At 39.6% G+C, this 25,158-nt stretch overlaps 1 protein-coding gene across 10 annotated transcripts in view; it reads right to left on the reverse strand.

Moving 5' to 3' along the window:
* Positions 1-25,158, reverse strand: part of MCF2L (MCF.2 cell line derived transforming sequence like) — a 173,898-nt gene that overhangs the window by 40,155 nt on the left and 108,585 nt on the right. For 9 of the 10 annotated variants that reach the window (XM_014944167.1, XM_014944165.1, XM_014944166.1 and 6 more), the window contains 2 exons: positions 20,481-20,595; positions 1,568-1,658 (listed from right to left, as the gene is read on the reverse strand). In XM_014944167.1, coding sequence (XP_014799653.1) covers positions 1,568-1,658; positions 20,481-20,595 — 206 coding nt within the window. Of the gene's footprint in view, positions 1-1,567; positions 1,659-1,784; positions 2,391-20,480; positions 20,596-25,158 lie in introns of those variants that run through there. The other variant, XM_014944168.1, reaches the window with a different exon arrangement.

Consider the following 25,158-nt stretch of genomic DNA (forward strand, 5'->3'; position numbering starts at 1 on the left):
CCAAGAAGACAGTCTCACACATCCACTGACACAATACAAAGCCAAAGCTGAACCAGTTCAATGAAACAAACAAATACAAAAAAAAGATCATGCTTCTAACAGATTACACTTCAGATGGGAAGCACAATTTCTCTTTAAAATAAACCTCACAGAAGAATGAGAAAATAAGAAAAAAAGAAAATTAACCCACCGTCAACAGCACTGCAACCCAGAGACCTCACTGCACTTAACACCCTTCTCTGGGCAAAACCCTTAGGCATGAACACCATCACTACAATGATGGATCCCATACCATAGGGAACAGATACTCAGGTTCTGTATATTGTGCTGCTGGGCAAAATAGCACACACTGGAGGAATGTCACCATAAATGTTAATATTATGGCTATAAGCAACATGTGTGTAGTTGCCCCCTACCACCTCAATTACGTAAATAAAAGGGAGTGTCATATGTTGAATACTTATCTCTCTTGCAACAAACTACAGCATTGAATTTTGAGTGAGATTCAAAAGCTCCAGAGATACAGTCCTTTTTTCTTTAACCAGCCCAAATTGTGCCACTCCCAGTTTCCACTACTGGAACCTGTTCAATGCTGCATCTCAATATTTCAAAGTGAGCTGCAAAAGCAGGTTTTGCTATATTTATATATATTCTCCATATTTTAACATTCCTAAACATCCTTAGTATGTAAAAAGTTGTATTATGGGAATATTTTATCATTATATATTCATCCACAAGAAGTCATATAGTGATTCATTACCTTTAAATAAATACCTTTTAATTTACAATAAACAAACAGTTCTTTGTCTTTTTATTTTACAGAGCTTAAAATTTTCAGCCACAAAAAATTAAAGAGGAATTGCTTACAGCTCTGTTTTTCAGCACCTAGTGGGAAGATTATCAACACTAACAATTCAAGCAAGGATAACAAGGAAAAAAAAACAACAAAAAGTAAACAAACAGTATGGCATGCACATGATAAAATCAATCCGTCTTTTCCTTCTCATGTAAAAAAAAAAAGGAAAAAGCCTCTAATAAGCTTAGTTTTCATATTAAAAATATTAATTAAAAAGGAGCCAGAGTAACCACATGAGCTGTTGATTGATCATAGCAAGTACACAAGATTTTCTTGCTTACAAGTAACTTCTGTTTTGATTTGAACACCACAAGATCAGCTTTTACACTTGAATTCCTTTCAGAAGTGGTAAACTAAATCACGATCCTCATCCTCAACTCTTCCTAAAAAGGAAGCTTACTTGAGATGCACAGGCTGCCCATGCAAATATTAGTTCCCACTTGGGACAGCTGTGTGCCACACGCACATGCTCTCCAAGTGCCTTCTCAGGCTGATGTCCCAAGCTAAAAACTGCATTAAAATCACGTCATAGACACATGATACTTGGTCCCAGTCACCTGGGATGCAAAAGCACTACTTGATACTTTTTGTGTCATATATCAGCTAACCTTTTGTTGAAGAAATAAAGTCATTGCTGCTTTTCTACTCATAAAAGAAAAAGATTCAACATGGAAACATTTTTCTAAGGAGTGAATTTAAAATAATACTCACTGCTATCCGCAGTATAGAAGCTTTCACAGAGGTCCATTTGTCCTGTCTGCGATCTATGACAAGAATAAATCCAATTCCAGCATCTTGTAAACTAAGTTTGGAGAAGGAAAGAAGAAATAAAGGGAAAATTTAGTTGAAAATACAAATGAAACTCCTCTGGTTCTCCCACTCAAAAAAGCAGTTTAAAACTACTTAGAAAAAAAAAAAGCAGCTTGACCTTTTCATGCAGAATCCTCTTTATCTAAACATATTAGATAAAGGTATACTACACAATACTGGAAAGATGCAGCAGTCCTAAATATGTTCCACAGAGCTTCAAACCATATTCAAATCCTGAATTATTCTTTTTCACGAAAGAGTTTTTACATTTCTTGTTCAGAGATAATTTCAGAGGAAAATAAACCCCTTTGATTCTCCATTTTTTTGGTGCTGATATAATCCCTCCTTCGTGCTGTTTTCAGTATAATTTCAGGATCAAAAAAAAGTTGTTTTTCCTTTTACATCTGCTTTTAACCTGCTGTTTGAATTGTTTTCCTCCTCACTGATACTTAAAACTCCTTAAAAACGCAGGTCCTTCAGATCATTCCACGGTATTGCTCTGCGCATCTGAAATTCTCATACGCCTCCAGGTTGCAAACTCGCTCCCAGGTGCATCTTCACATTCACCGTAACAAAAAATCCCTGCGGCATTTAAACCCTTCAAGTCATAGATGAGAAAAACGAGATGGGATGCACTTCTCCGGAATGGAAACATCTGTGAGAGAGATCCCGCTCAAATCCTTGCGTACGGGTGACCTTTCTTTTTTTCTCCTGTGCTCAGCTGCATGTGCTACCGAGTCCCAATCAAGGGATCTGCTCCTGTTTTGTAATTCCCCATCTAAGCCAATTGTGCAATGCCAGCAGCAGCCCTTGCCAGCCAATCGCAATCAAAATGGAAACGACAGGCAAACACAAGGCAGACGGACTCAGATTTGTTTTGGTTTTTTTCTCCTATATTTGGTCATTTTTTATGTACGTGCTGTATTTTTAGCCCAAATAATAATTTACTGCAGAGCCTACTGGCTGCACTGTGTGACATTTAAAAATATTGTGCAGCAATTTATCTTCATACCTTAAAAGACAATATAAAAATTAACACAACAGAATGTCCGGATCCCTTATTCAAGATTGCTGAATCATGAAAACACCAGCTTTGTTTTATAAGATTATGGTGGCAGCATAATAATAAGATGATGTTGAGGAGGATGAAGAACATAGGTACCCAGACCTGTCATCTTAAGCTAGACTCACAGTCTATCCCCTCTGTTTTACCAACTGTAAATTTACAGACTAAGTATTTAGGAGGAAACATGAATAATCATAAAAAATGCAAAGGAATGCTTGCTTTCCTTCAAAGGAAGCTAAGCAGTCATTTTAACATATGAGAATATTAGAAACAACCCCTCACTGTCCACATTCAGCACATGTCACTTAACTCTTGCCTCTGGGTAAGGACAACACTGATAAACAACATCTGAGTGCTCGCCTTGTAAGCCTGAATAACCCTCGCAGACAAACAGGGCTTTATATTAGCAATATGCTTCCCACTTTCCACAATTTACTAAAGCACCCCCTGTTCCTTATCTTTCTTTATTTGAAGGGCAAGAGGAGAGATCCAGATTGATTCCAGCATATTCCTGTTCCCCATTTAAAGTTATCACCATTTTATCCTTCGGTCACCGAGCAAAGTAGAATGCTAATAGCACCCACGTTCCACAATAATCAGGTAGCAAAACAAAGTCCTTGGGTATAAATGCAGTCAAAAATGTGCTGCAGCTGTTCCCACAAGAGTTCATGTGGGTTTTGAAAAGTTTCAAGGCTCAAAGAGCTAATTCCCCTGCTCAGTAGAAGTCCCCAAGATTCCCGGAACTTCTGCATACCTCCTCAGTGGAAGCACAATCTCAGACCCCACTGAGTGCCTAAATGCAATATCTGCGTCGTATTTCAAGAAACTATTAACATTTCTACGTAACAGGAATAGAATTCAAGCCTCTGTCAGAGCATCAATCAGATTTCTCTCCAGGAGCCCAGGGAAAGACAGGCTCAACTGGGATCCCAGAGAAGATCTAGATGGCAGCTCCACACAGATAATTATTGTGCCTCAACACCTGGCAATTAGCAGAGCTTAATATCATTCTCCTAGAAAAAAAGACAAGACTTACTTAAGTGGAAAAGATGAGAAAGAAAAGCACATCTCTGTAACAGCCCAAAAGACATCTTTAGCCAACCTTCTTTTTCCACTGGATCAAATTGATGGATCAAGTATGTGGGGTGGTTGCATGATCCAGAACGTGGCCCCCTTCCAGGCTCAGACATAAAAGCCAGGATTCCCTACTGCTGAGTAGAAGAGACCCAGAGACAAAATCTTGAACACCTGACTTGAAACTGTTAACACTCCGTTAACATAGATTGCTTAAAAATAAAAGAAAAAAAAAATGCTCTGTTCTGAACCGATCACAGTGGGAAAACTATTTGTTATCTTGACAACAGTGTCTTGTTGCAAAGGGCTGGCTATTGAATCTGGGATCCAGCTCCAGCAAGTCGTAGGCAGGAAGCAACAAACTCAACTAAGACATTGTGTACAACAAAGCTGAGAACATTATGAAGACAACAAAGTCACGTATTCAAGAAAAGTAAATATTGGAAACAGGTCTCTGTGCCAGTGCACCCTTACTCTACTGACCTCTCTTTGCTGCCACATGCACCTCGGTACGTAGTTATAACCCAGTTTGCAAGACCCCCCTCTCTTTTAGGGCATAGGATAAACAGTGCTATGATAACAAGCAGGTATTCAATTTTACTTTGGCTCCTGATTTAACCCGAGTGCCAGCTGCCCCTCTTTGCCTCAGCCATATTTATTACATTCTATCCAAATACTGATTTTCTCTCCCCCACTCCCCTCCCCATTTGCTTGAGAGTAAAACATTTTGGCTCCTAATCTGTCTCTCAGCAGAGCCATGCTTTGATGGACACATCCTGTCCTGCTCATCAAGCTTTACCCCATCTTGCTCCAGTTGCACTGTACTCATCAGCTTAGCCCAGGTCTTCTCACACCTCTGTACGACCCTTCAATATACTTGTCTCTACCACCCACATTTGTCTCTTCCACTCATCCCTTCAACCATTCTCATTCCTTGCTGCCTTGTCCCAAGAACAGCTCAAAAGGTCTTGGAGCTTTATTTTTTTTCTATTATTATTATTTTTTACTGTCAGGACAAATGACCAAATTGGTTCTCACCCCACCCCTTCCTAAATATCACGGTCCCCTTATCCTCCAACCTGAGTCTTCCTTACCCTATATCCCACTCAATCTCCTCATATCTTTCCTTGGGTGGACACTTCCCTTGGCTGTGGTCCTGCCTGCACTGTCTCTCTGTCAACAGGCAGCACTCGCATCCCATGAGACAGTCTTCCTGCTCTCAGCCCTGGTTGCGGACCTGGCTCTAGGGCAGCTCACTCTGCAACCATGGAGAAGCCCCTGCTCAGCCCCAGGATGAAGAGGGACATTTTTGACAAGACTCAAGTAGCTGCTGAGCATCAGTGATCTGGGATTTAGGCAGATTTTTCTCAAGGTATTTCTTTGACACAAAGGCCATCATTCTTCTAAATGTCAAGTCCAAGTCCTTGACCAAATAGAGAACACTTGAAGAGAAGAGACACTTGAGCTTCTCAAACAAAAGGCTGTTTCAGTGTTTGAAAAGCACAGTGGGTTTGTTGCCTGGCTTCTTGGGAACAACTTGGCTATTTTGGCCAAACTTTAAAGCAAAAACTCAGGTGAGACCTCACAAATGGCAAGAAAATTTAGGAAAGCTGCAAGTGACTGGAAACCAACCGTTACAGTGAGAAACAGCAGACAACCTTAGCAGAAGCCTCTGCTTATTAAGGGCTTCTTGACATTTCCCTTACAACCTCTGTTTTCTTTAATACATTAACTTGTATCCGGTGTACTTTCTGAAACATAATTTATATAAGCTTGCAATTCAAACTTAGTATTTCCTTCCTTTGTTTCCCTCCCAACACACACCAAAAAAAAAAAACCCACCCCAATATAATGAGATAAGCTCTGTTCTTCTGTTTATTCACCATCACAAAGAACAGAACATTTTTAGAAATCCAGAGAAACAATCCCTGCCTTACAGGAAATATGGCCAGCAAACTCACAAAGGCCAGGTCAGAAAGGTAGAAAGCAGGGGAAGGGGAGCAGAGGCTACAGAGGACAGGAGAAAATGCAGCTGAGGGTTGACTTTCTGCTCAGTCCCCTCCCTCCATCTTGGGGAGCCAGTGTAACACCATCTGGAGGTGAGAGAGTGAGGTTGAAGTACCTGCCCAACAAGCACTAACTTTTCCACAGAGAAGACAGAGCAGGAACTGAATTTTCCACTTAGTGACTCCTCAACTTTAGATTATGGGGACATCTCCCTCTCGTTTGCAGGACTTATGAGCTCATGCACCTGGGGGAAAGGGTGGGAAAGCTTATAGCACACAGGACTGCAGAAAGAAACTTCTCTCTGGGGGGTGTGGAAGCAATTACATAGTCATCATCTGAAAGATCCTTGCTTTTCTCCAAGGTATGGGTGGTGACAACTGCTACACAAATAAGTTCCTATTGCTTCTACACTGCTTTATGAAAACTGCTTGTATACATTGCTCTCTACTACAAACAAAACAAAGCAAGTCTCCAGGTTCATCACAGAGACTCAATAATATCAAACTTTTGCGTGTTTGAAGTTCTATGCAGCATTTTAGGGTAAATAATTCCAGTTTAATAAAAAAATAATTAATAATTTCAGTCTTAATGCTTTATTATTAAACAGTTGGCTTATATTACTCTCAGGATTATTCCACACCTTGACTACCTCTGCCTGTCCTTACAAACTGACTCGAAATTCTTGCTCTTAATGGCTGAGCAGCTATTTTGATAGTAGAACTTTAGTAATATTCAGTGAAGACCTACTGCATAGAACAGAGCAAAAAGGCAATCTCTGCAGCAATCTGCATTATAAGCAGCTGAAGCTGTCTTTAAATCCTGGTACCACCTGTTCTTAAAGCTTACTCACTCTCTGTAGCTCACCACTGACCATCAGTGATAGGCACACACTGCCTGAAGATATGCGGGGCCTCAGACTGCTCATAAATCCTGATCTTTTTTGGCATGCAATATATAGGCCTATGTAGGAAGTACCGTGGAATTGGCCCATCCACCCACTATTGGCCATACTACTGTCCCACAAAAGGGGCAAACATACAAGACTCAGTGACAGGTCATCTTAGGAATGGTATTGCTCATCCTGTCCATACACCAGTTAGGCTTACGTTTGGGCATGCCACAAGGGTTATGTGGACCAGCTATTAAAAAAAAAAAAAATTAAAAAAAATAATCATCTAAAGGTAGAATTGTATCCAGTGCAGAAAAAGACAAGCTGGAGCTCGAACAGGTTCAGCATATACAAGGAGACAGTCCAGTAGCCTGAGCACAGGGGTAACAAACACTTTGGACAGCAAGGATTCCCATCGTGCCCCCAGTGATAAAAATGATTCCAGCAGCTATCACTCTTTGAAGTCAAAAGTCATCCTATATTCAGTCACCAGCAAAAAAGCTAGGGTAATCAAGAACAGCATTCTCTGCTACTTTGCTTAGGAACAGGCTATTGGAAACCAGGCACTAAGTCGCGAGGTTATTGTTTCCCAAGAGAAACTTTGCATCCTAAATTTTCAGAGGCATTTCAACCAATTGAACCTGAGCCACTTAAAAGACCACTTCTCCATCTCTCCTGCTGCTAGGAATGACTTCTTGGGGGGTGAGGGGGAGACAAGAACTCTTTCTTAATTGCAATTGTTTCACACATTAAAAAAAAAAAATGAAACCACTAATGACCTGACAATGAATGAAAGCAGAGAAGAACCATCTCCTTAGTGGCCTTTATATGCTCTAGAAGACAGCCAGACACTATGGTGAAGAACATGGTAGTAACAAATCAAGACAGAAATCTCCAGTACAGCAAACATGAAAATAATTCAGCTAAACCTTATGGTGACATTTCATGTTATGAGTTTTATGCTGGTTTCCCAGGAAGTAAGAGGGCAGGAACAATTCACTTGGCACAGCCTTGGCCCACATCTCCCTTCCTTGTCTCCCTAACGTAGGATAACTAAGACTTCTTCCATTTGATCACTAGGGTAAGTCCTAGAGGACACCATATTTCCTAGAAAAGAAGAATTTAATGGTTTATGGATTTGACAAAGAAAAAAAAAGTTAAACTGTAACATTAAACAAGATCTAGTACCCAGGCACTAAACAGTAATTAGACCTACAGCAGTTTAATTTTCTTACAATTCTAGATTGCTTGTTATCATAAAGCTAACTTTATTTCAAAACTGGCCAATTTATACACTTAATTCCCAAACAAATCCACCATCTGGGGATTTTAAAAAAGAAAAAAAAAATTTGTTTCACATTTTCCCCTCGCTTGATAAGGTGTTCTAACTTACTTTTAAAATACTTTTGTGCATGATTAGTCTTTAAGTATTTTGATCTTATGATAGCTTCTTTCTCACTGTCTAAAGTGAGATTAAGATTAAGGACTTCTTAATATTGGAAACCACAGCCTCTAAGAAGAAAGTGGTCTTGTGCTTTCTTGAGTAAATGATGGAAATAAGAGGATATATCACACTCCACAAAGCTCCAGTTTGAAAGCTTCAAATATCACAGGGTTTTACAGCCCATAACACCCAGCCTCACTGTAGATGGTGCTTGATTAAATGAATTTAGAGATAGCAGGAACTGAAAAAAGAACTATAAACCAGCCATTATTTGATCTCTATACTGGACAATGAACTTTATAGTTTCAATTGCAAAGTGAGCCTGTAGGTTTCTAACACAATCTCTAAGCTGCAGACTGCTTTGTAATGCTGCTTCTATTTCAGATCTTATGTGTTTTCTAGAAACCTGCACTTAAATTAGTACTTAAAAGCATTCAAGTTAAGAATAGTCTGGAAAAGAAAAAAATGCTATAATCCTCTATATCACCAATGTTACAAATTATATTCCAAATATGCAATGTAAATGTATAAAACATAAATTGATTACACACCTAAGGCAAGCTGGAAGTGTTCTGAAAGCTGGACAGCAATACCTGCCCACTAACTACACTTGGGCTAAATAAGCAAACTTTAAAATTGTATTTTCTATTTTTATGACAGAAAATTTGAGGTTTGCATTGGAATTGATGTACCAGTGGCAAAAATCTGCCAAGAAAACAAATAGAATGAAAACATATTCCCCAAAAGATGGCTGTATATACAATTGCACAATCCTGTCATGACATTTAATTGGTTAGACAGAAAATAGCAGTTTGGTGCCAAGTTCTGCCTCAGTGTGTATGTATGACAGAGGTTCAAAGAATATTGCACACATCTGAGAACAGAATTGCTCCTAACAAGGGTAATCTTTATGAAGATAACATTTACAAAGACCCCAATGATGCTGTTTGGCTACCTAGCAGACCCCCTGAGCCCCTACAGTAAACTGGGATGACATTCTGGCTCCAAGTCAAACTGTGGGCCTGATATCTCAGTTTGGATTCCTGCAAGAATCGCTTTCAGTTAAAGTGTGTAACCAGTTTATCAGAGATCAGTTCTTATTCTAGTAACATTTATGAGAAAAAAAAGCCCAGAACAGAAATGAGTGCAATCCATTTCTGGTACATGGCACTGGATATGGGACAAAAATGAATGCAATGATTAACAACTTCTGCATAATTTCAGATTAAATTAGTAATATAGTTTTGTCTTTAATTTTTAAAACCTACATCTCCTGAACTGAAAAAGAAGTGAATAACTGAAAAGAAGTTAGCTAGTGCAGGAAGCGCAGTTGGAAGGACATGTCCATTGCTTCTGATCTCCTTGACCATCCTTAGAGCACACACCCGAGGAGCAGGCTCACCTCAAGATTCCCGAGGTGCCGAATTCAAAGCTGGTGCTTGGTGGTGTGGAAGTCACTGTACTGCACCTATCTTTGCGTATTTGAATCTCTGGAAGTGGGGACAAAACTTGGCATCTACTCCTTACTGTGAGTGCCTGCACTCTATGCTTCAACAAAAGGCTATTGACCTAGAAGAATTTGCTATATTTGATTATTAGGCCCTCTCATAGTCAGCTCAATGAACTTCAACCGCAGAAAGAAAGACCTAGCCAACTCAAACTAAGGCTGACCATTGTTCGTAAAGAAATGTAGGAAAGAAAATGAATTCCAGCAAAAGAAATCTGAAACGAGACATTCAGAAGTGCTGCTATACAAGTGCAGCCTCTAGTGGTCTGTCCAAAATCACTGAACACCAATTAAAAATTATTAGATATAAAGCTCCTGGCAGTAACAGCTGAGTTTCACCCAACACAGCTGATGTTGTGACACTCCACAGCAGAAGCATGACCTGTAAGCAAGGAGGCACCATTTCTCATTGATTCTTATGTCTAAAATCTGATTTTGAAAATTAGAACTGCCCCTCCACCACCAAAAAACACCCCAACTAAATCACTATCAATACAACAGTGTGCATACTATTCTACGATCTTTTTCATTCTACAGTAGAATTCTGAGAATATATGCATTTTTAAATGCACATTGAAAACACAGCATTTGTACCTTCTCCCTACTTTGGTTTTGATAGTTACTACCTTCCCTTCAAAGGAACCGATGAAGCTGCACAGGCAATGAAGAAAATCTGAGACTTTCTGTTGGAGCTGAACCTGTTAAAATTTCATCATTAGAACAGGCTCAGATAAGGAATTTGATGTATTTCCCTCCACTATGCGCTTTTCTTGCTTCCTTCTCCACATTTCACTCTTCCTAAATCTTATCCAGCGTACGACTGATGAAAACCTTATCTCTCCCCTTTCCTATTATGCTTACTTTTGGTCTCAGCTGTTATTAGTTCATGCCCTGGGTACGTCTGAAAACGCTCATACTGTATTTCAATTTTCTCAGGATTGAGGAATCATCAGATACACAAAATTGTATTTTAGGATCTCACAGCAAGCAGGCAAAGAAGAATTCAGATGAATGTTGAGTTGTGAGGTGGCATAAATAAAAACCATGATAGGCAAGTGGTTATAATTTGCTCATGAGACAGAAGAGACAAGCAGAATCATACAGTCTGGAAGAGCAATACCATGAAAATGCATTTTGAAGCTTCATAAGCACAGGCAAGATAATTATACATGATGTTGTGTCAGTGACAGGAGATCTTAGAGGCCAGATCAACAGGAGACAAAATAATGAAAACAACTTCAAAGAGCTTTGTCTAAGGGGCTAATAAATAATTCAAAACTTTGGAAGTCTCATCCAAACTTCACGATGGCTGTAGCCCAGTTACATGCAGCCCTACCCCCAATCTGAAAATCCTTCAGTCACCACAGGACTGCGACAGCAACAGCTCGCTGCATCTGCCCACAAAGAGCCCGCAAGAATATGGGCTACTATCAGAGACATACTGTCCATGGGGCGAGTGACAACTCACTGACAACCAGGAGAGCTCCTCTTGAGCCTTGGTCCCAAAGGTGATCAAAAGTCCTGCACAGCAGTAGGTCTCTTGAAATTATGAGATACAAATCCGAACATGTTTACTTGAGGCACTTCTGTCTCAAGCACTGCTTGTGTTCCTTAGCCAAATCAACAGCACTGGTATACACCTTATTTATTTTAAAGCATGTATGCCAATTTATAGAGCATACACGGTCACGTTTTTTTTTTCCCCCTCCCCACCCAGCTTTGGAGATCTAGCCATTAGTATCTTCCTTGATTGGTCCCTCTAGCTCCTCTATCTCCTATGCGACTCTAGATCCTCAAATCAGCCTCTCTCCCACTTTCAAGCCAATTCCTCCTTAAAAAAAAAAACACCCACAACTAATTGGAGTACAGTAATGCTGGCTATATTCCATCATATATGCTGACATTCTTTCTGCTCCAAAAAGCTTATGCTGTTGGGGGAAGGCTGAGGGAATGTAGCCAATGTTAAAAATAAGAACTAAAGTGTCCAGGCACCATCATCTGCCTGGGCCTGGACATCTGCTTGTACCACATGCACTGATTTCCTTTCTGTGGTATCCATCAGCCTTCTTTCACGGCAACTTAGTAAGCTTTACTCCAACAAGGAACCCCACAGCATAAAATCAGAATGGCTTCGATGCGTTTCTGCAGGTAACGGAAATAATCATTAAAAGACAAAGTTTTCTTAACAGATCCTTTTTCAGTCTGTGATATTAATTAAAATAAGTTTCTTTAAGGTAGAGTTTTAATTTTCTAAATGGAAAAAACTGTAATTTCTTCAAGTCACTCAGACCTTTTGAGAGGACTGTTTGAAGAAAGACCAACTTTGAGAACTCATTTAGACTTAAGTACAGATGGCTGAAGTAGGCCATGTTATCCTTGAGGGGCAATTAAGGATAAATAGGTCAACAAAGCCAAAAGGGCTCCACACTGGTTAAGCTCGAGTAAATACGAGCAACAGAAAGCCTGCACAACTAACTCAGACTCCACAAAAGCATTTTTATACCTATTCAGAACGATGATATTAGACTTACACATATTTCCAGTAGATTTCAACAACTGTTAATGCCACTGCACAATGTATTGATGCAACCTTACCTGGAATGGTGTGTATTGTGTTTTAGAAAGGTGAGTTCATACTTAAATAGGGTGTTAAATACTCTGAACTTAAGACTAGAGTAATAAAAGCTCCTGTGTGAGGTCCAGCATTTTAGCAATTAACTTCCAAAATTGTACAATGCTCAATCAATTTACCTCATCTTCTTAGCAGATTAAATTTATCACTGGACAGTGTGTGCCATGCATACAGAGCCTACACACTATTCAAATCCTCTAAACTTTGACGGTGTAAGTGGGATTTAAAGACTAGAAAGGCTTTGCCTGTATAGGACTGAACTTTAAAACAAGTTTAAGACATTCACAAGATGGACATCAAAACAAGTGTAAATTGTTCCAAACCAGGCAAAAAATTCAAACTTTAAGTAACATGTTCAGCTTTGACCTAATCTTGTCAAACTAAGTATCTGACACCAAAGATTCAAACTACTAGTTAACTTTAAGATGCAATGCTCTTACTTCAAACATAAGCCTTTACATTTCCTTTCTGCTTACAGGAACATATGGCTTTTACAACTGTTTGGCAGCTGTGCTCTGAGAAAGGAAGGGCACACACAGCATGACAGATTTTGCTGGAAGTCCTGGGATGTTCTCACTGATGAATTTGAGGGGCTGCCAAGGTAACAGCAGGGTTCAAGTTCCACATCTTCAGCCTGGATTGTAATCCAACAAAGAGAAGAGCATGGAAGTGATGCACAGCTGAGAGGAATAAACTCTGAAGCTGCAAAGCTGTTGCTCAGCGTGTCAGTGCGAACTGTCACAGCATCTGGTTTTTTGGCACTTCTTACCCATTATGTGGTTACATTCATCCCTAGCACTCTATAAAACAAAAGTGGTTAACTCTTAGCTAGTGGTGGTGCGCTTGCTTAGTTTGCAGATAAATGAAGAAACGTTGTGGTTACCCTCCCACATCGGCTCTTCGCAAGGTCAGCCCTGGACCCTGAGGGATCTACCAGCTCCAAACACAGTGTTATCCCAACACGGCTGCCCCCACTTCCAGAGCACAGTGGTGGATCTATGCTGAGGAGACTGGCCAGACCCAAACTCTGTGCTCTCCAATGGCCCCTCACGCTGAGAAGGTTTGTAAGCTCCAGCAATACCCACGCTGTGCTGTGACATGGTCTTCTGGCCGCTACCTAAATCTACCCCGTCATGCTTTGCGGTGCCCACGCTAGTGAAGTCTTCTCAGATCTGAACCCACTGGAAGGCTTAGCACAGACATTTCTTTTTCAGGTTTCCAGCATTACCCCAAACAATGGGGAGCCGGTGTAATTAAAGAAGGGTCTACCTGAAGCTTAGCAAACCCTCACAACTGAGCTTTCAAACTGTCAGACATTGGCACTTTCAGAGATCATATTGTTCTGTTTCGTTACTTGGACAGGATGGCTCCCTGGTTTCCAACACCAGACGGTAGCACAAACAACAGGATTTCTTAGAAGTCCACATGGTGTTCAAGCACTTGTAAGCCATTGGGATCTCAAAGAAGGGGACGTTCTCCCGAGCAGGAAACCGACAGGGACAGCTTTCAAAACAGGAAACTGCCAAACACGACAAGTTAACCTGAGATATGCTCAAAATCATACAGTAGGACAGAAAGGCATTACAAAGAGAGGCTGTACAAGGCTCTGAATAGAGTAAATAAGGGAAAAGGCCTGTGTAATGTATTTAATCAGCAGCGTTGGGACTCAAACTGGCCATCAAAACCTGTTCTGAACTTTCTAATCTATGCTATTCCTTATTTCTCCTGAAAGGAACTTTTATTTAACATACATTTAAAATATTAATTTTCCAATCTCTTGTGACCACAAGAATTTTAGCTTGCTTTCTTGGTTCAGTGATGAACCTACATGAGCAATGAAGAAAAGCATTAAAACTATATCTGTATAATATAATATATAATATAAAACTGTATGTTCTCTCATACAGCATATTGTTTTCTGATTGCAGTCAAAGCTGCTTAATTAACAAGAAGCAAAACCATATGTTGAAAAATCCAATCTTTTTTTTTTTAACCACTCAAATTATCTATTAATTTTTTTTGGACCAAGCTTTCATGGTACATCCCACATTTTGTAAATTCATATTCCAAGAATGTGTACACACTGAAGTTAATGAAATACGTTTAGAGTGACAGCTGTGATGGATAGAAGTAAGTATGATTAACACTTGCCTTCAGGGTACATTGCAAATCTTAAAAGTCTATTTACTAGGATAACTAGAAAGAATTTAAAATACTTTCAAAACAGAAGGGAAAAAAGAAGGGAATACTGAATGCCCTGAGATGCCTTCTTGCCTATTGCAAACTTGAATGGAGTATTTTCCCTCTGTATTTTGGATATGTGGGATGCAGAAGATACAACCTACAGGTGTCTATCCCACTTTGCAATAAGAATTATGAACACTGTGTATGGAAGTTGTCAGTTTTTTCCTCAGCTAAGAGGTGAGACAACCTTGTTCTGCACAACATCCTTTTCCTACCCAGCTCAGTAACAATCCACAAAGGACTCACCCAGTGAAGTATTTGGAGACATTTTCCTCTGCAAAAGGAGAATCAGACTAGCTACACAGACATTATAAAATGTCCTCAAAGCATTTCAGATAGATGCAAGACTTGGCTCACTTTCCTCAGCTGAAACCCAGTTGAATTTAAAAAGCTCACCTGTCACAGACACAGCTTTATTCAGCAACTGCACCAAAAAGAACTATTAATTCGTGTGGATCAACACTTATATGTAAAGTATTTGTACCAATTCAACATTTTGGCTAAAACAAGGCAATACTTTCTAGAAAGATTAAGTACATTACATACTGCCATGGATTCTTCTTCTTTCATCTTGGGTACTATATGTATAAAATAAAAAAATCACATGACCTAAGAAAAATCTAAGAGAATCCCCACCTTTTTAATAAATCTTTATCTTGCACTTCAATCAGAATAAAAAAATACTAGCTGCTAGAAGGAAAACTCTGTTTCAGAAGTATTACATGTATACCATTACAACACGTATCTTATTACCGAAACAGCAGTTATAAAATGATTAGCTGTAATCTTCCATTAACTATAGTACTCATCCTTAATCCATCATTTTTCCCTGACAGAGCAGCAATCTTGAAGTACACAGCTGCTGTCACACACTACATTGACAACATGTACCAAATATTGATATTATTACAAACTATACATTAGACATTGTATTTTATTCAGCTGTATATAGAACATGAATTTACCTTGCAACATTAACAACACGCACCTGAAGAAGATGGTTCAGCTCTCTGCTTAATTATATGCACTTGCACCAGGGTTAACTGAGTATCTTAAATTGAGATGAGGTATTCCCTTTCCACTGTCTCCTTTCTTAACATCATCATGTATCAGGCATTTACACATCTAAGTACATGCTGATAGCTCTGCCATTTGCACTATTTTACTCCATGGTCATCTAAGTTGGTAACATGCAAATTGCAATAGTTCCATTCCTAAATGCAAGGTGCCCACGAGACAATTAACTCTTCGTTACTAAAGTTCACTATAAAAAAGACAAGAGAAAGTTTACATAAAAAACCAAACTTGTGATGCCCAGTGTTTAGATAGTATAGAACAAGAACACAGTAAGAAGGGACAAGGTCATGTTTACCTATAAAAGTAGAGGGAATAATAAAGGTAGGTTAAGAGGTTCCAGTTTTTCCTCTTTCAACAAAGTCCTAAGACAGTCTTATTACCAAAACTACTTCTTTCACTTGGGAACAAATCTTGAAAACCTGATGCCACTGTTAAGATTTACTACACAAGTAAACATTTTATTGGGTGAACTCTACTGCAGAGCATAGAAAGGTCATTTCTTATGAAGCTTTTAGTAGCTCCTCACTGTCATTCCCATGAAATATCATTTCCCTTAGCATGTGATTGCAGCAGGCAGTCAGACAATGAGTTCTGAGTTACTGCTGCCAAACCCTTGCTGTGATCAGGAATCTTGTACGGGGCCAAGTAGCACAAGTAGTTTTCTGAGGAACTGTTGTGGCTCCAGACATGTCCGGGCTCTGCAGGGTTTTTCATAGAAAAGTCCATTTCTCCCAGTCAGTCAGAACAACCGAGAGCCACAAGTTACATATTTCATAAGCTAAATGACACTAATCTGGAGAGCAGTCCACACGTAAAAGCTGCGGGCTGCATTTTTATCCTTCCTGTTAATCTGTACTCCTTAGGCCTCTTTAATAAACTTACTAAATAAATAAATAACAAACTGACTCCGCTTCCCTCAAAAGCAGTTTCCCAAAGCAGTGTTTGAAGTTTTAGCCCTTGAAAACTAAGTTAACAGCAAAAATCTTATCTTAGGTCCCTTTTGACATCACTAGAAATACCGCAATTCAAGGAAAAATACTGCCCATCTTTGGGGTATTGATAGTCAATTCATCATTAGTAAAACATATTTTATAAGGGCATGTATGCTGACATCCAGCTAGTGGAATTTCTACAGTTTGTTATTCCTATAGACTTGAACAAGGGCTCATAAACACAATTTTACACAGTAAGCTCATAACACCCCTTAGCGAAGATGTCTTCAGGTTTAAGAGAGTAATCCTCAGGCACAAAGAGGTCCCAGTTCTATCACTATCTAACAATGGTATTTTTACAAAGTTGAAAATGAAATTATACCACCCTAATACCTAAAATACTGTTATATTCACGATAGTTAATACCTTACTTTTCACATCCAGCCTGCTGAGCTATCTCCTTGGTTTATACAGAACAGTGATCTCTTTCTAAGGAATTAGAAATTAAAGAAACAAGAAAATCCTACAAGAACAGCCAGACTTAATGGCCACTTCTGCCTCAATATGCACTGAGAAGTTGTGGGAGTGTAGGGGAAACAAACTGAAAAATCTCCTGAAAATCTGCTCCCAGGCTTTTAATCAGCAAAAATGTGCTCCTGCCAAACTGATGCTCCAGGATGCGCTCAGTGCTCCCTCCCCTGCACCAGATGCTGTTTGTTCTGATCAGAGTTTCTCACATAAACCCCACTCTGTGCAGAAGTTCAATGGCCACCATGAAGCGTACCACCAAGGACTTTCAAAAGGAGGAGCAGATGTGAATTTAGAACATAATTATTTGTAATAACAATATTCAAGAAAGATAGTATCAAGGGAGGCTTAGCATCACACAGTTTAACCAACACAGTGATAAACAAAGAAAATTAAGCTGGCTGTCATAGCTCTGCTCCCTGATAAACTAGGGATTAACAAGTACAACCAAGAGAACATGTCACAGTTCTGTGTTGTGCAGAACCAGAACCCTTTGCAAAAATACTACTATTTCTCTTCATACATGTACAGTAAACAAAAGTACACATATGCATGAGGGGCATCTGCCACAAACAGTTCCAAATGTGAATTGAGTTGCACTGAATGCCACCAATGAAAAGAACATGAAATGCAACTTGAGATCAACATTTAATCAGTTACACAACCTGTGTTTCTATGAGTTTTCAACCTGGGGCAGCCACATAGCCCAATTTGGGAAAGACATAAAGGAGATCTCTTGATTCAAACAATCATTCAGGTTTGAAGGGATCTCAAAAGGCTTCTAGTCTGACCACCTGCTCAAAGCACGGTCAACTCCAGATTCAAACCAAATTGGTTCAGGGCTTTGTATTGTCAGGTAAAAAAACCACCATGGACAGAGTCTTCATCACCTCTCTTGGCAGCATGTCTCAATGCTTCATTATCCTCCCAGTGACAGTTTTTTTTTTTCCCTTGCATATAGGTTATAACCTCTCTGTTCCCATTCACACCCCAGGCCTCTCCTTCCCCACCACCCATCTCTGTCAGGAGCCTGCTGCTCCTTCCATCAGCGGAGACAGTGGCTGTTGGACCCCTGCAGTTTTCCATCCCCCAGCTGAGCAAGTTTGGCTCCTGTAGCCTCTCCTTGCACATCAGCTCCAGCCCTGGCCATGGTGGGGGCTCTGCTGGACTCATGCCAGTTTATGAACCCCTATCCTATGGCAGCTCATAGCTAGGCCTGCACTGCAGGTGGGGTCTGGAGAGAGCCAGCCAGGGGATGGCTGCTGTCACCCACTCTAGGCCTGTGCAGCCCCAGGGCTGCCAGCTTTCACTGCTGCCACAGCACCTCACTGGCTCACATTTAGCCTGGTGCCCACCAATGCCCCCAGGTCCTTTTCAGAAGAGCAGCCCCACAGCCAGTTAGTTCCTGGGCTGCACTCTTGCAGGGGAGTAGTCTACCCCAACTGCAAAATGTCATGAGGTTCCTGTCAGCCCATATCTCCTACCCATCTGTGTTCCTCTGACTGGTAGTCCTTCCCTCAGGTGTACTGACTGGTCCACCAATTTCTCATCGACAAACTTGATGAGGGTGCACTCCATCTCCTCCTCCAGGTCCTTGCCAAGGGTGTCAGGCAGCCAGATATGTATGGTTCCCTGAGGAACACTGGCTCCAGGTAGAACATGAGCCATTTAACCATCACTCTGAGCTTAATGATCCAAGCAGTTTTTCACCCACCCAGCAGCACACCTCTCAAGATGTAACAACTCAAAGCATACGCAAGGGTACTAGGGGAGACTTTATTGAAAGTTTTGAGGGGAAGTAAAACACATGTACAGCTTCCCCTCATTCATGTATCCAGTAATTTCATCATAGAAATATGTTGGTCCAGCACAATTTACTGTTTTTCAATCCATGATGGCTATTACCCATCACTTTCTTCTTTCTTGTGCCCACAAATGTGTTTTAAGAGGACTCACTCCATAATATTCTCACAGACTAAAGTGAGGTTGACCAGCCTGTAGTGCTCTGGATCATTACTCTTGCACTTTCTGAAGAAGAATGCAGTATTTGTCTCCAATCATCACAGTCCACCTCTGGTCTCAAAAACCTTTCAAAGATGATGACAAGCAGGCTTGCTATTAAATTGGCCAGCCTCCTCACCATGTAGCTTATCTGAAAGACTAGATGTTGCTCAAGGTTTCTTAAGAGATCCTTGATTTGATCCTCATCCATTGCCAGTCATTCTCCTCCTTGAACCCTCTCTCTAACCACATATGCCTGGGAGACAGTGTCAGAGGAGACCAAAGTAAAGAATTCAAGTGCCTCAGCCTCATATGTATTGGCTGCTATTAATTTACCCAGCCCATTCAGCACAGGTCCACATTTTCCTTGTTTATTCCTGTATTGCTAAAGCAACTGAAGTTTTTTTTTCTTTTTGAGGAGTCTTGGTGTCCATTGGTCCTTGTCTCTCAGTTCCAGGTGTGCTTTGACTTTCCTGAAGAACTGTACCTACGTGTTTGGGCAACATTTCTATATTACTCCTTTGTAGTCTGTCCCTCCTTTCACTTCCTGTATGGTCTCTCTGTACTCCAGCTCAGTCATAAGTTCCCTGTTCAGCCAGGTCAGCCTCCTGTTATGTCTATTCATTTTCCAGGACATACCATTCTTGTGCTTGAAGGATGCTGTACTTAAAAACTTGCCAGCTTTCCTCAGAAGATTTACTCTTCAGACTTGCTTTCCATTGAATCCCATCTACCAGTTTCCTCAATAAGCCCAAAGTCTGGTCTCTTGAAGTCTAGAGTCTGTACTTAAATTACTACTTGCCTTCCTCACCTCCATCAGGACCTTGAATCCCACTATTTTATTCCCTAACAGATCTTCAACAAAATCACAATTTTTATTGAGCAACCCCTCTAAGAGAGCCAGGATAAATTGCTGGGCCTGCTTAGGACCCTCAGTCAAAGTTCTGGAAGCGCTGCAAAGACTACATACAGCTGAGCCAGGGAAACAGAGCACAAATGGTCACGACAAAATTCTGTACGTAACTATGGAGTATCCTCTCACACCAAGTAACAACTTGAGCAACATCTAGGAATGAGCTTATTCTGCCAAAGTTATACATGTTTTCAATTAACATTGTACTCTAAGGTACAGCAAATATAAGAAAAAAAGAGGACAATGTCCATCATGGAATCTGCAGCCATACGTACCAGGAAGTAATTTTCTGATGAAATATGGATAGCACTATGTAATTCATCTAACAACTACACCAGGCAGCTGTCACTAATCAACACTTATTGACACTACACTATAAGCTACATTTTCCTTTTCTTTAATTAAATACCAAGCGTGACCTTTACACCCTCACCTAAGTGACTGAATATGAAAAATCACTTTGCAGACAAAAAGGTATTTTCTCCTAAACAGGTGCTTACCTTGGGATGCTTGTCAGGTAGGTCAGGACATTCTGGAATTCCTTCTCGGGGATCTCACTGAAAGCTGGATAGTCTGGAAAGGTGATAACAGGGCATCCATCTCCCCCTCTTCCACCTACAAAATAAACAAGCAGCAGGCATGTTTACATGCAAGTCCCTTCACCTAGCCTAAAGCTTCCTAGTAAAGAAACTACTGTGCTGCCTTTTTCTTTTTCTGTTTTTTCCCCCTTTTTCTTTTTGGTACAGGGCTCAGTGTGGAACCTCTTTATTTCGAACAGTCTGTCTTCTTCAGAACTTAGGACATTTTATAGGAAGGAACTTGTTACACAGCATTCAATTTTGTTTTTTCCATACAAATGTCCTTGCTCATGTGAACACACTGTTGACGCCAGATGGCAGTGCATCTTTCTTTTGATAAACGTCAACTGTATGTAACTGACCAATTTGGAGAAAGAAAAGAACCGATTTAGAAAAAAAAACCAACACCTTCATTCTGAATGAAGTAGGTGAATCTCCATCTTGAACTGAACTCAACCTTACTAGTTTGAACTCTTTTGTACAACATCACTTCCCCCTCCTTCAGCTACCTGCTCTGCTTCCAGGACAGTCTACAAGAAGTGGCAGAACATTAAAAGAACTGGGGGAAGGTGTTTCAAATGAGATTTCTTGTTCAACTTCTCAGACAACCTACAAAAGGTAAAGCAGAGCTGAACACCTAGGCTGCAGGATGGCTGCTGATGAGCTAGATATCACCTGCATCTTTTTTGGCATTTGCACCACTGGGTAGAATTCAAAAATACAACAATTTAAAAAGTGTTCCACACGCATTTTTCCATAGAAAATGTAATTTATTTTTTTTTTCAGACAATCTTAAAGTTTTATATCTTATGCAAGAATATTTTCCTAAAGATAGGCTGGACAATGGACCTGTTGAGCCCTAGCAACTGCATAAAGTTAACAGCTGGGGGTGGCAGGGACACATTGCTGGAAACTTATCTTTGCTTTACAGCTCAAAAAGAGACGAAAAACAGCCCAAAATGACTGTGGCAAAATAATGAGGCTCTTTTTCCAGTCCTGAAATCTGACAGCTGTGCAGAAGTCAGATGTAAACTTTGTTAACAACACTGTCTGATCAGGACAGCAACAGTGATTTGTGAAAATTATAGTGTGGTACTAGCCACTTCAAGTCCCTTTACATCTAACCTCACCAGAAAAAGAAGATAAATATTTGAGCTCAGATTCATTTGATAAAAGAAACCACCATTTCCCTCCAAAACCACATGTAATTAGAAGAGTTCAAATAGTATCCTTATGTTAATATGTGGTGAATCTGACTTCAGACTACTTGCTTACAGGCAATATGATGCTATTACTGTGTAGCTCTTGAAATCAAACTACATCAGAACTACATGTGCTCTGGCTCAGACTAAAAAACAACAACAAAATGCAACTATTATGCAAATATCACAAGTCTGAAAACATAACATTACAGTATTTGGATAAAGGTTAAGTCAATTGAGTTAATTTTAGCTATATAAATGTTCACAACACAAATATAAGTTAAAAACAATTTTGATTCTATGATTTTTTTGTTCTACCCAAGCTATAATGACCAAAGCATTTTCCTCCCTCTTTAAAAACCTTTTTTCAAGCATGATAATGCTCACGAGGTGTTCTGCTCTCTCTGGAGTATCTATTTTTAGGTACAATTATACATTATTTGCAGTATCCTGCTCAGTTACTTGCTTTGTTCTATTTCACTTCTATAAATAGGGCATATGAAACAAAAGAAGAACAATACGCTTGCAGGACACATCCTAAAAGCAGAAGCCCAGACTATGACCTCCAGGAAGTTCCCAGACCACCACCAATTGTCAAGGGCAAATAGAGCCATCCTGCCTTGACATTGCTTATTAATTTTCAGTTTCTAGTACACTCATTCATGCTTATCTTGCGTGGAAACAACTCTGTCCTGCCACGTGCTGTTAAAAGATAGTTGTTCACTGATTAGCTTTTTCTCCAGTATTTTCCTGTCGGGACACTTAAACACAAATATATGTTCAAATGCTGCTCAAGTGCTTTTCTCTTATCAGGACCTCGCTGCTGAAAAGAGTTTAGGGCAGAGTGACCTGAAGTACTATACATAAAAAAATTCTGTAAAATTTCAGCTTTAACATTGCTGGCCTATAAAAGTTGGTTTTCCATATTGCAGTTTTAAATACCTGGCCATCAGCAGGAGACAAGCCACTCAGCAAAGCAGTTGCTGCTTACAAATGAGTGTTTGTCACTGCAAGCTACAAAAAGGGCATGGGAAATATAACTGACTTTAGCAACCTATGCAACTGCAACTTCTTTAACAGACATAGTATCAGAGAAAACACAAACTACCTCTCCAAGATGGATTTTTTTCAGTGGATAAATCTCTACAACTCTAGTAAACCTCCAGTTTGGTGGAGCTCTTCTAAATAGATCTGTGTGCCTTAGTCTAAGGCCAGTTTTCACAACAGCAACAGCCCTGTGTTTTGGAGAAATACCCATTTTAAAAACATGTCAAATTGCATTAGCCCCACAGGTTAGGTAGCATAATGACTTGACTGTTCTTAGGAAATAGCACTTTGTGTTCCTAACTTCTGTATAGAATTATTTAAACAATGGCACCAACCGTTAAATTTATGTGGACCCAGAGCATCGTGATATTATATATGAAAGGAGTGGAAAACTGATCTTCAGAAAACTACCAGTCCCATCTTACAGTAGCGCGTCTAAAGTTTACTGTAAGTCTAGGTAATTTAGCTTTTATTCTTTAGATTCTGCTACATCTAACTTCTCATAACAGTCGCACTCTCTCTTGGGTTTATTGGGATTTTTTTTGTGGTTTTTATTTATTTATTAAGCAGGTAGGGTGATAGAGAAGTGCCACACCAAGGAAATTGCAACACTGCTTTACACAATTCTAATCAAGAGGCATTTTAGTGTCTTTGTAGCTGAAAACATTCTCAAATGAGAAATAATAAATATTATTTTCAATTTAAAATGGCATTGACAGGAAAAGTTATGAAAACTATGAACTGTGCAGCTGACCAGTCCCATCTTACAGTAGTGCATCGAAAGCTTACTGTAAGTCTAGGTAATTTAGCTTTTATTCTTTAGATTCTGCTACATCTAACTTCTCATAACAGTCGCACTCTTTCTTGGGTTTATTGGGATTTTTTTTGTGGTTTTTATTTATTTATTAAGCAGGTAGGGTGATAGAGAAGTGCCACACCAAGGAAATTGCAACACTGCTTTACACAATTCTAATCAAGAGGCATTTTAGTGTCTTTGTAGCTGAAAACATTCTCAAATGAGAAATAATATTATTTTCATTTTAAAATGGCATTGACAGGGAAAGTTATGAAAACTATGAACTGTGCAGCTGCTAACACATGTGAGCATACAAACACACAGAGAACAGTGTAGTAATCTCAAAAGCACTCTGCCCAACCCCACCAAAAGGAAGCACTGTAGTTGGATATAATTAGATGATGACAGAGAAAAGAGGTAGGTCTTCTAGCCTAAATCTACAATGCAAATGAAATGGTATTCGGACTACAAGAAACAAACATGATCTCTACGTCGATCAATATGCACACACAAGTTTCAAGAGTATCGTGAGCATACAAACACACATAGAGAACAGTGTAATTCCCCACAATCCTGCAGAGACATGAAGGTTTTTTGGTACAGTCCGCAATATTGGGGAGCAGCAAAGGACATTTCTCAGACTTCCAGGAAAGAAGAGCAGATTATTTTGTAACGCTTCCCTAGTTATTCTGCTCCTGTTTACCTTTTTGCCTTTTTTTTTTTTTTTTTTTTTAATCTCAAAAGCACTCTGCCCAACCCCACCAAAAGGAAGCACTGTAGTTGGATATAATTAGATGATGACAGAGAGAAGGTCTTCTAGCCTGAATCTACAATGCAAATGAAATGGTATTTGGACTACAAGAAAAAAACATGATCTCTATGTCAATCAATATGCACACACAAGTTTCAAGAGTATCATCACTGTTAAATCACTTGTATCTATAACTCTGGTTCAAAAGACCTAGCTCAAGTAAAATTAATCTTCTTTGCAGCCATGTAAAAAGTGAGGCCCTCATGTGAATGACAGAAAGGCTTACTACAGGTTTTGCTTTACTGTTGTGGTGGTTCAGCTATTATGTTTGTATGATTCTGATGAATTTCTCCTTTCTACTTGTATAATATACTTAACTGGAGCGCTCGTAGTATTTGAAATTACATGTAGACTTCAATGACTCAGAGTATTTGAAATTACGTGTAGACTTCAATGAGGTAGTGGATAAAAGCTTAATTGCATATCCTTTGCAAAGAAAAACAGAATCATTAAAATATTCTTTCCTTGAAATGGGAGAGAAGTTTTACTTGTACAACTTCACAAGCTGCATTTAGCCTAGGTTGATCAGCAGCAAGCATACTGGCTTAGAAATCAGATTGCAATAACTAGATTTGTACCTGAATGTATTTGAACTGGAGATCTCTTAGCCAATGATTCATTTTTTTTCCTTTCTCTTTTTCTTTACTACCTTTTTTTTTTTTTTAAAAAAAATCTCTAAAAACTGGTGGTTTAGAAGTTATTAACGCACGGGCTTTCAAGCGGCGCGGGGGATTTGCATGGATA

This window comes from Calidris pugnax, unplaced genomic scaffold (assembly GCF_001431845.1).
Source record: "Calidris pugnax isolate Ruff unplaced genomic scaffold, ASM143184v1 scaffold69, whole genome shotgun sequence".
Classification (NCBI taxonomy): Eukaryota; Metazoa; Chordata; class Aves; order Charadriiformes; family Scolopacidae; genus Calidris; species Calidris pugnax.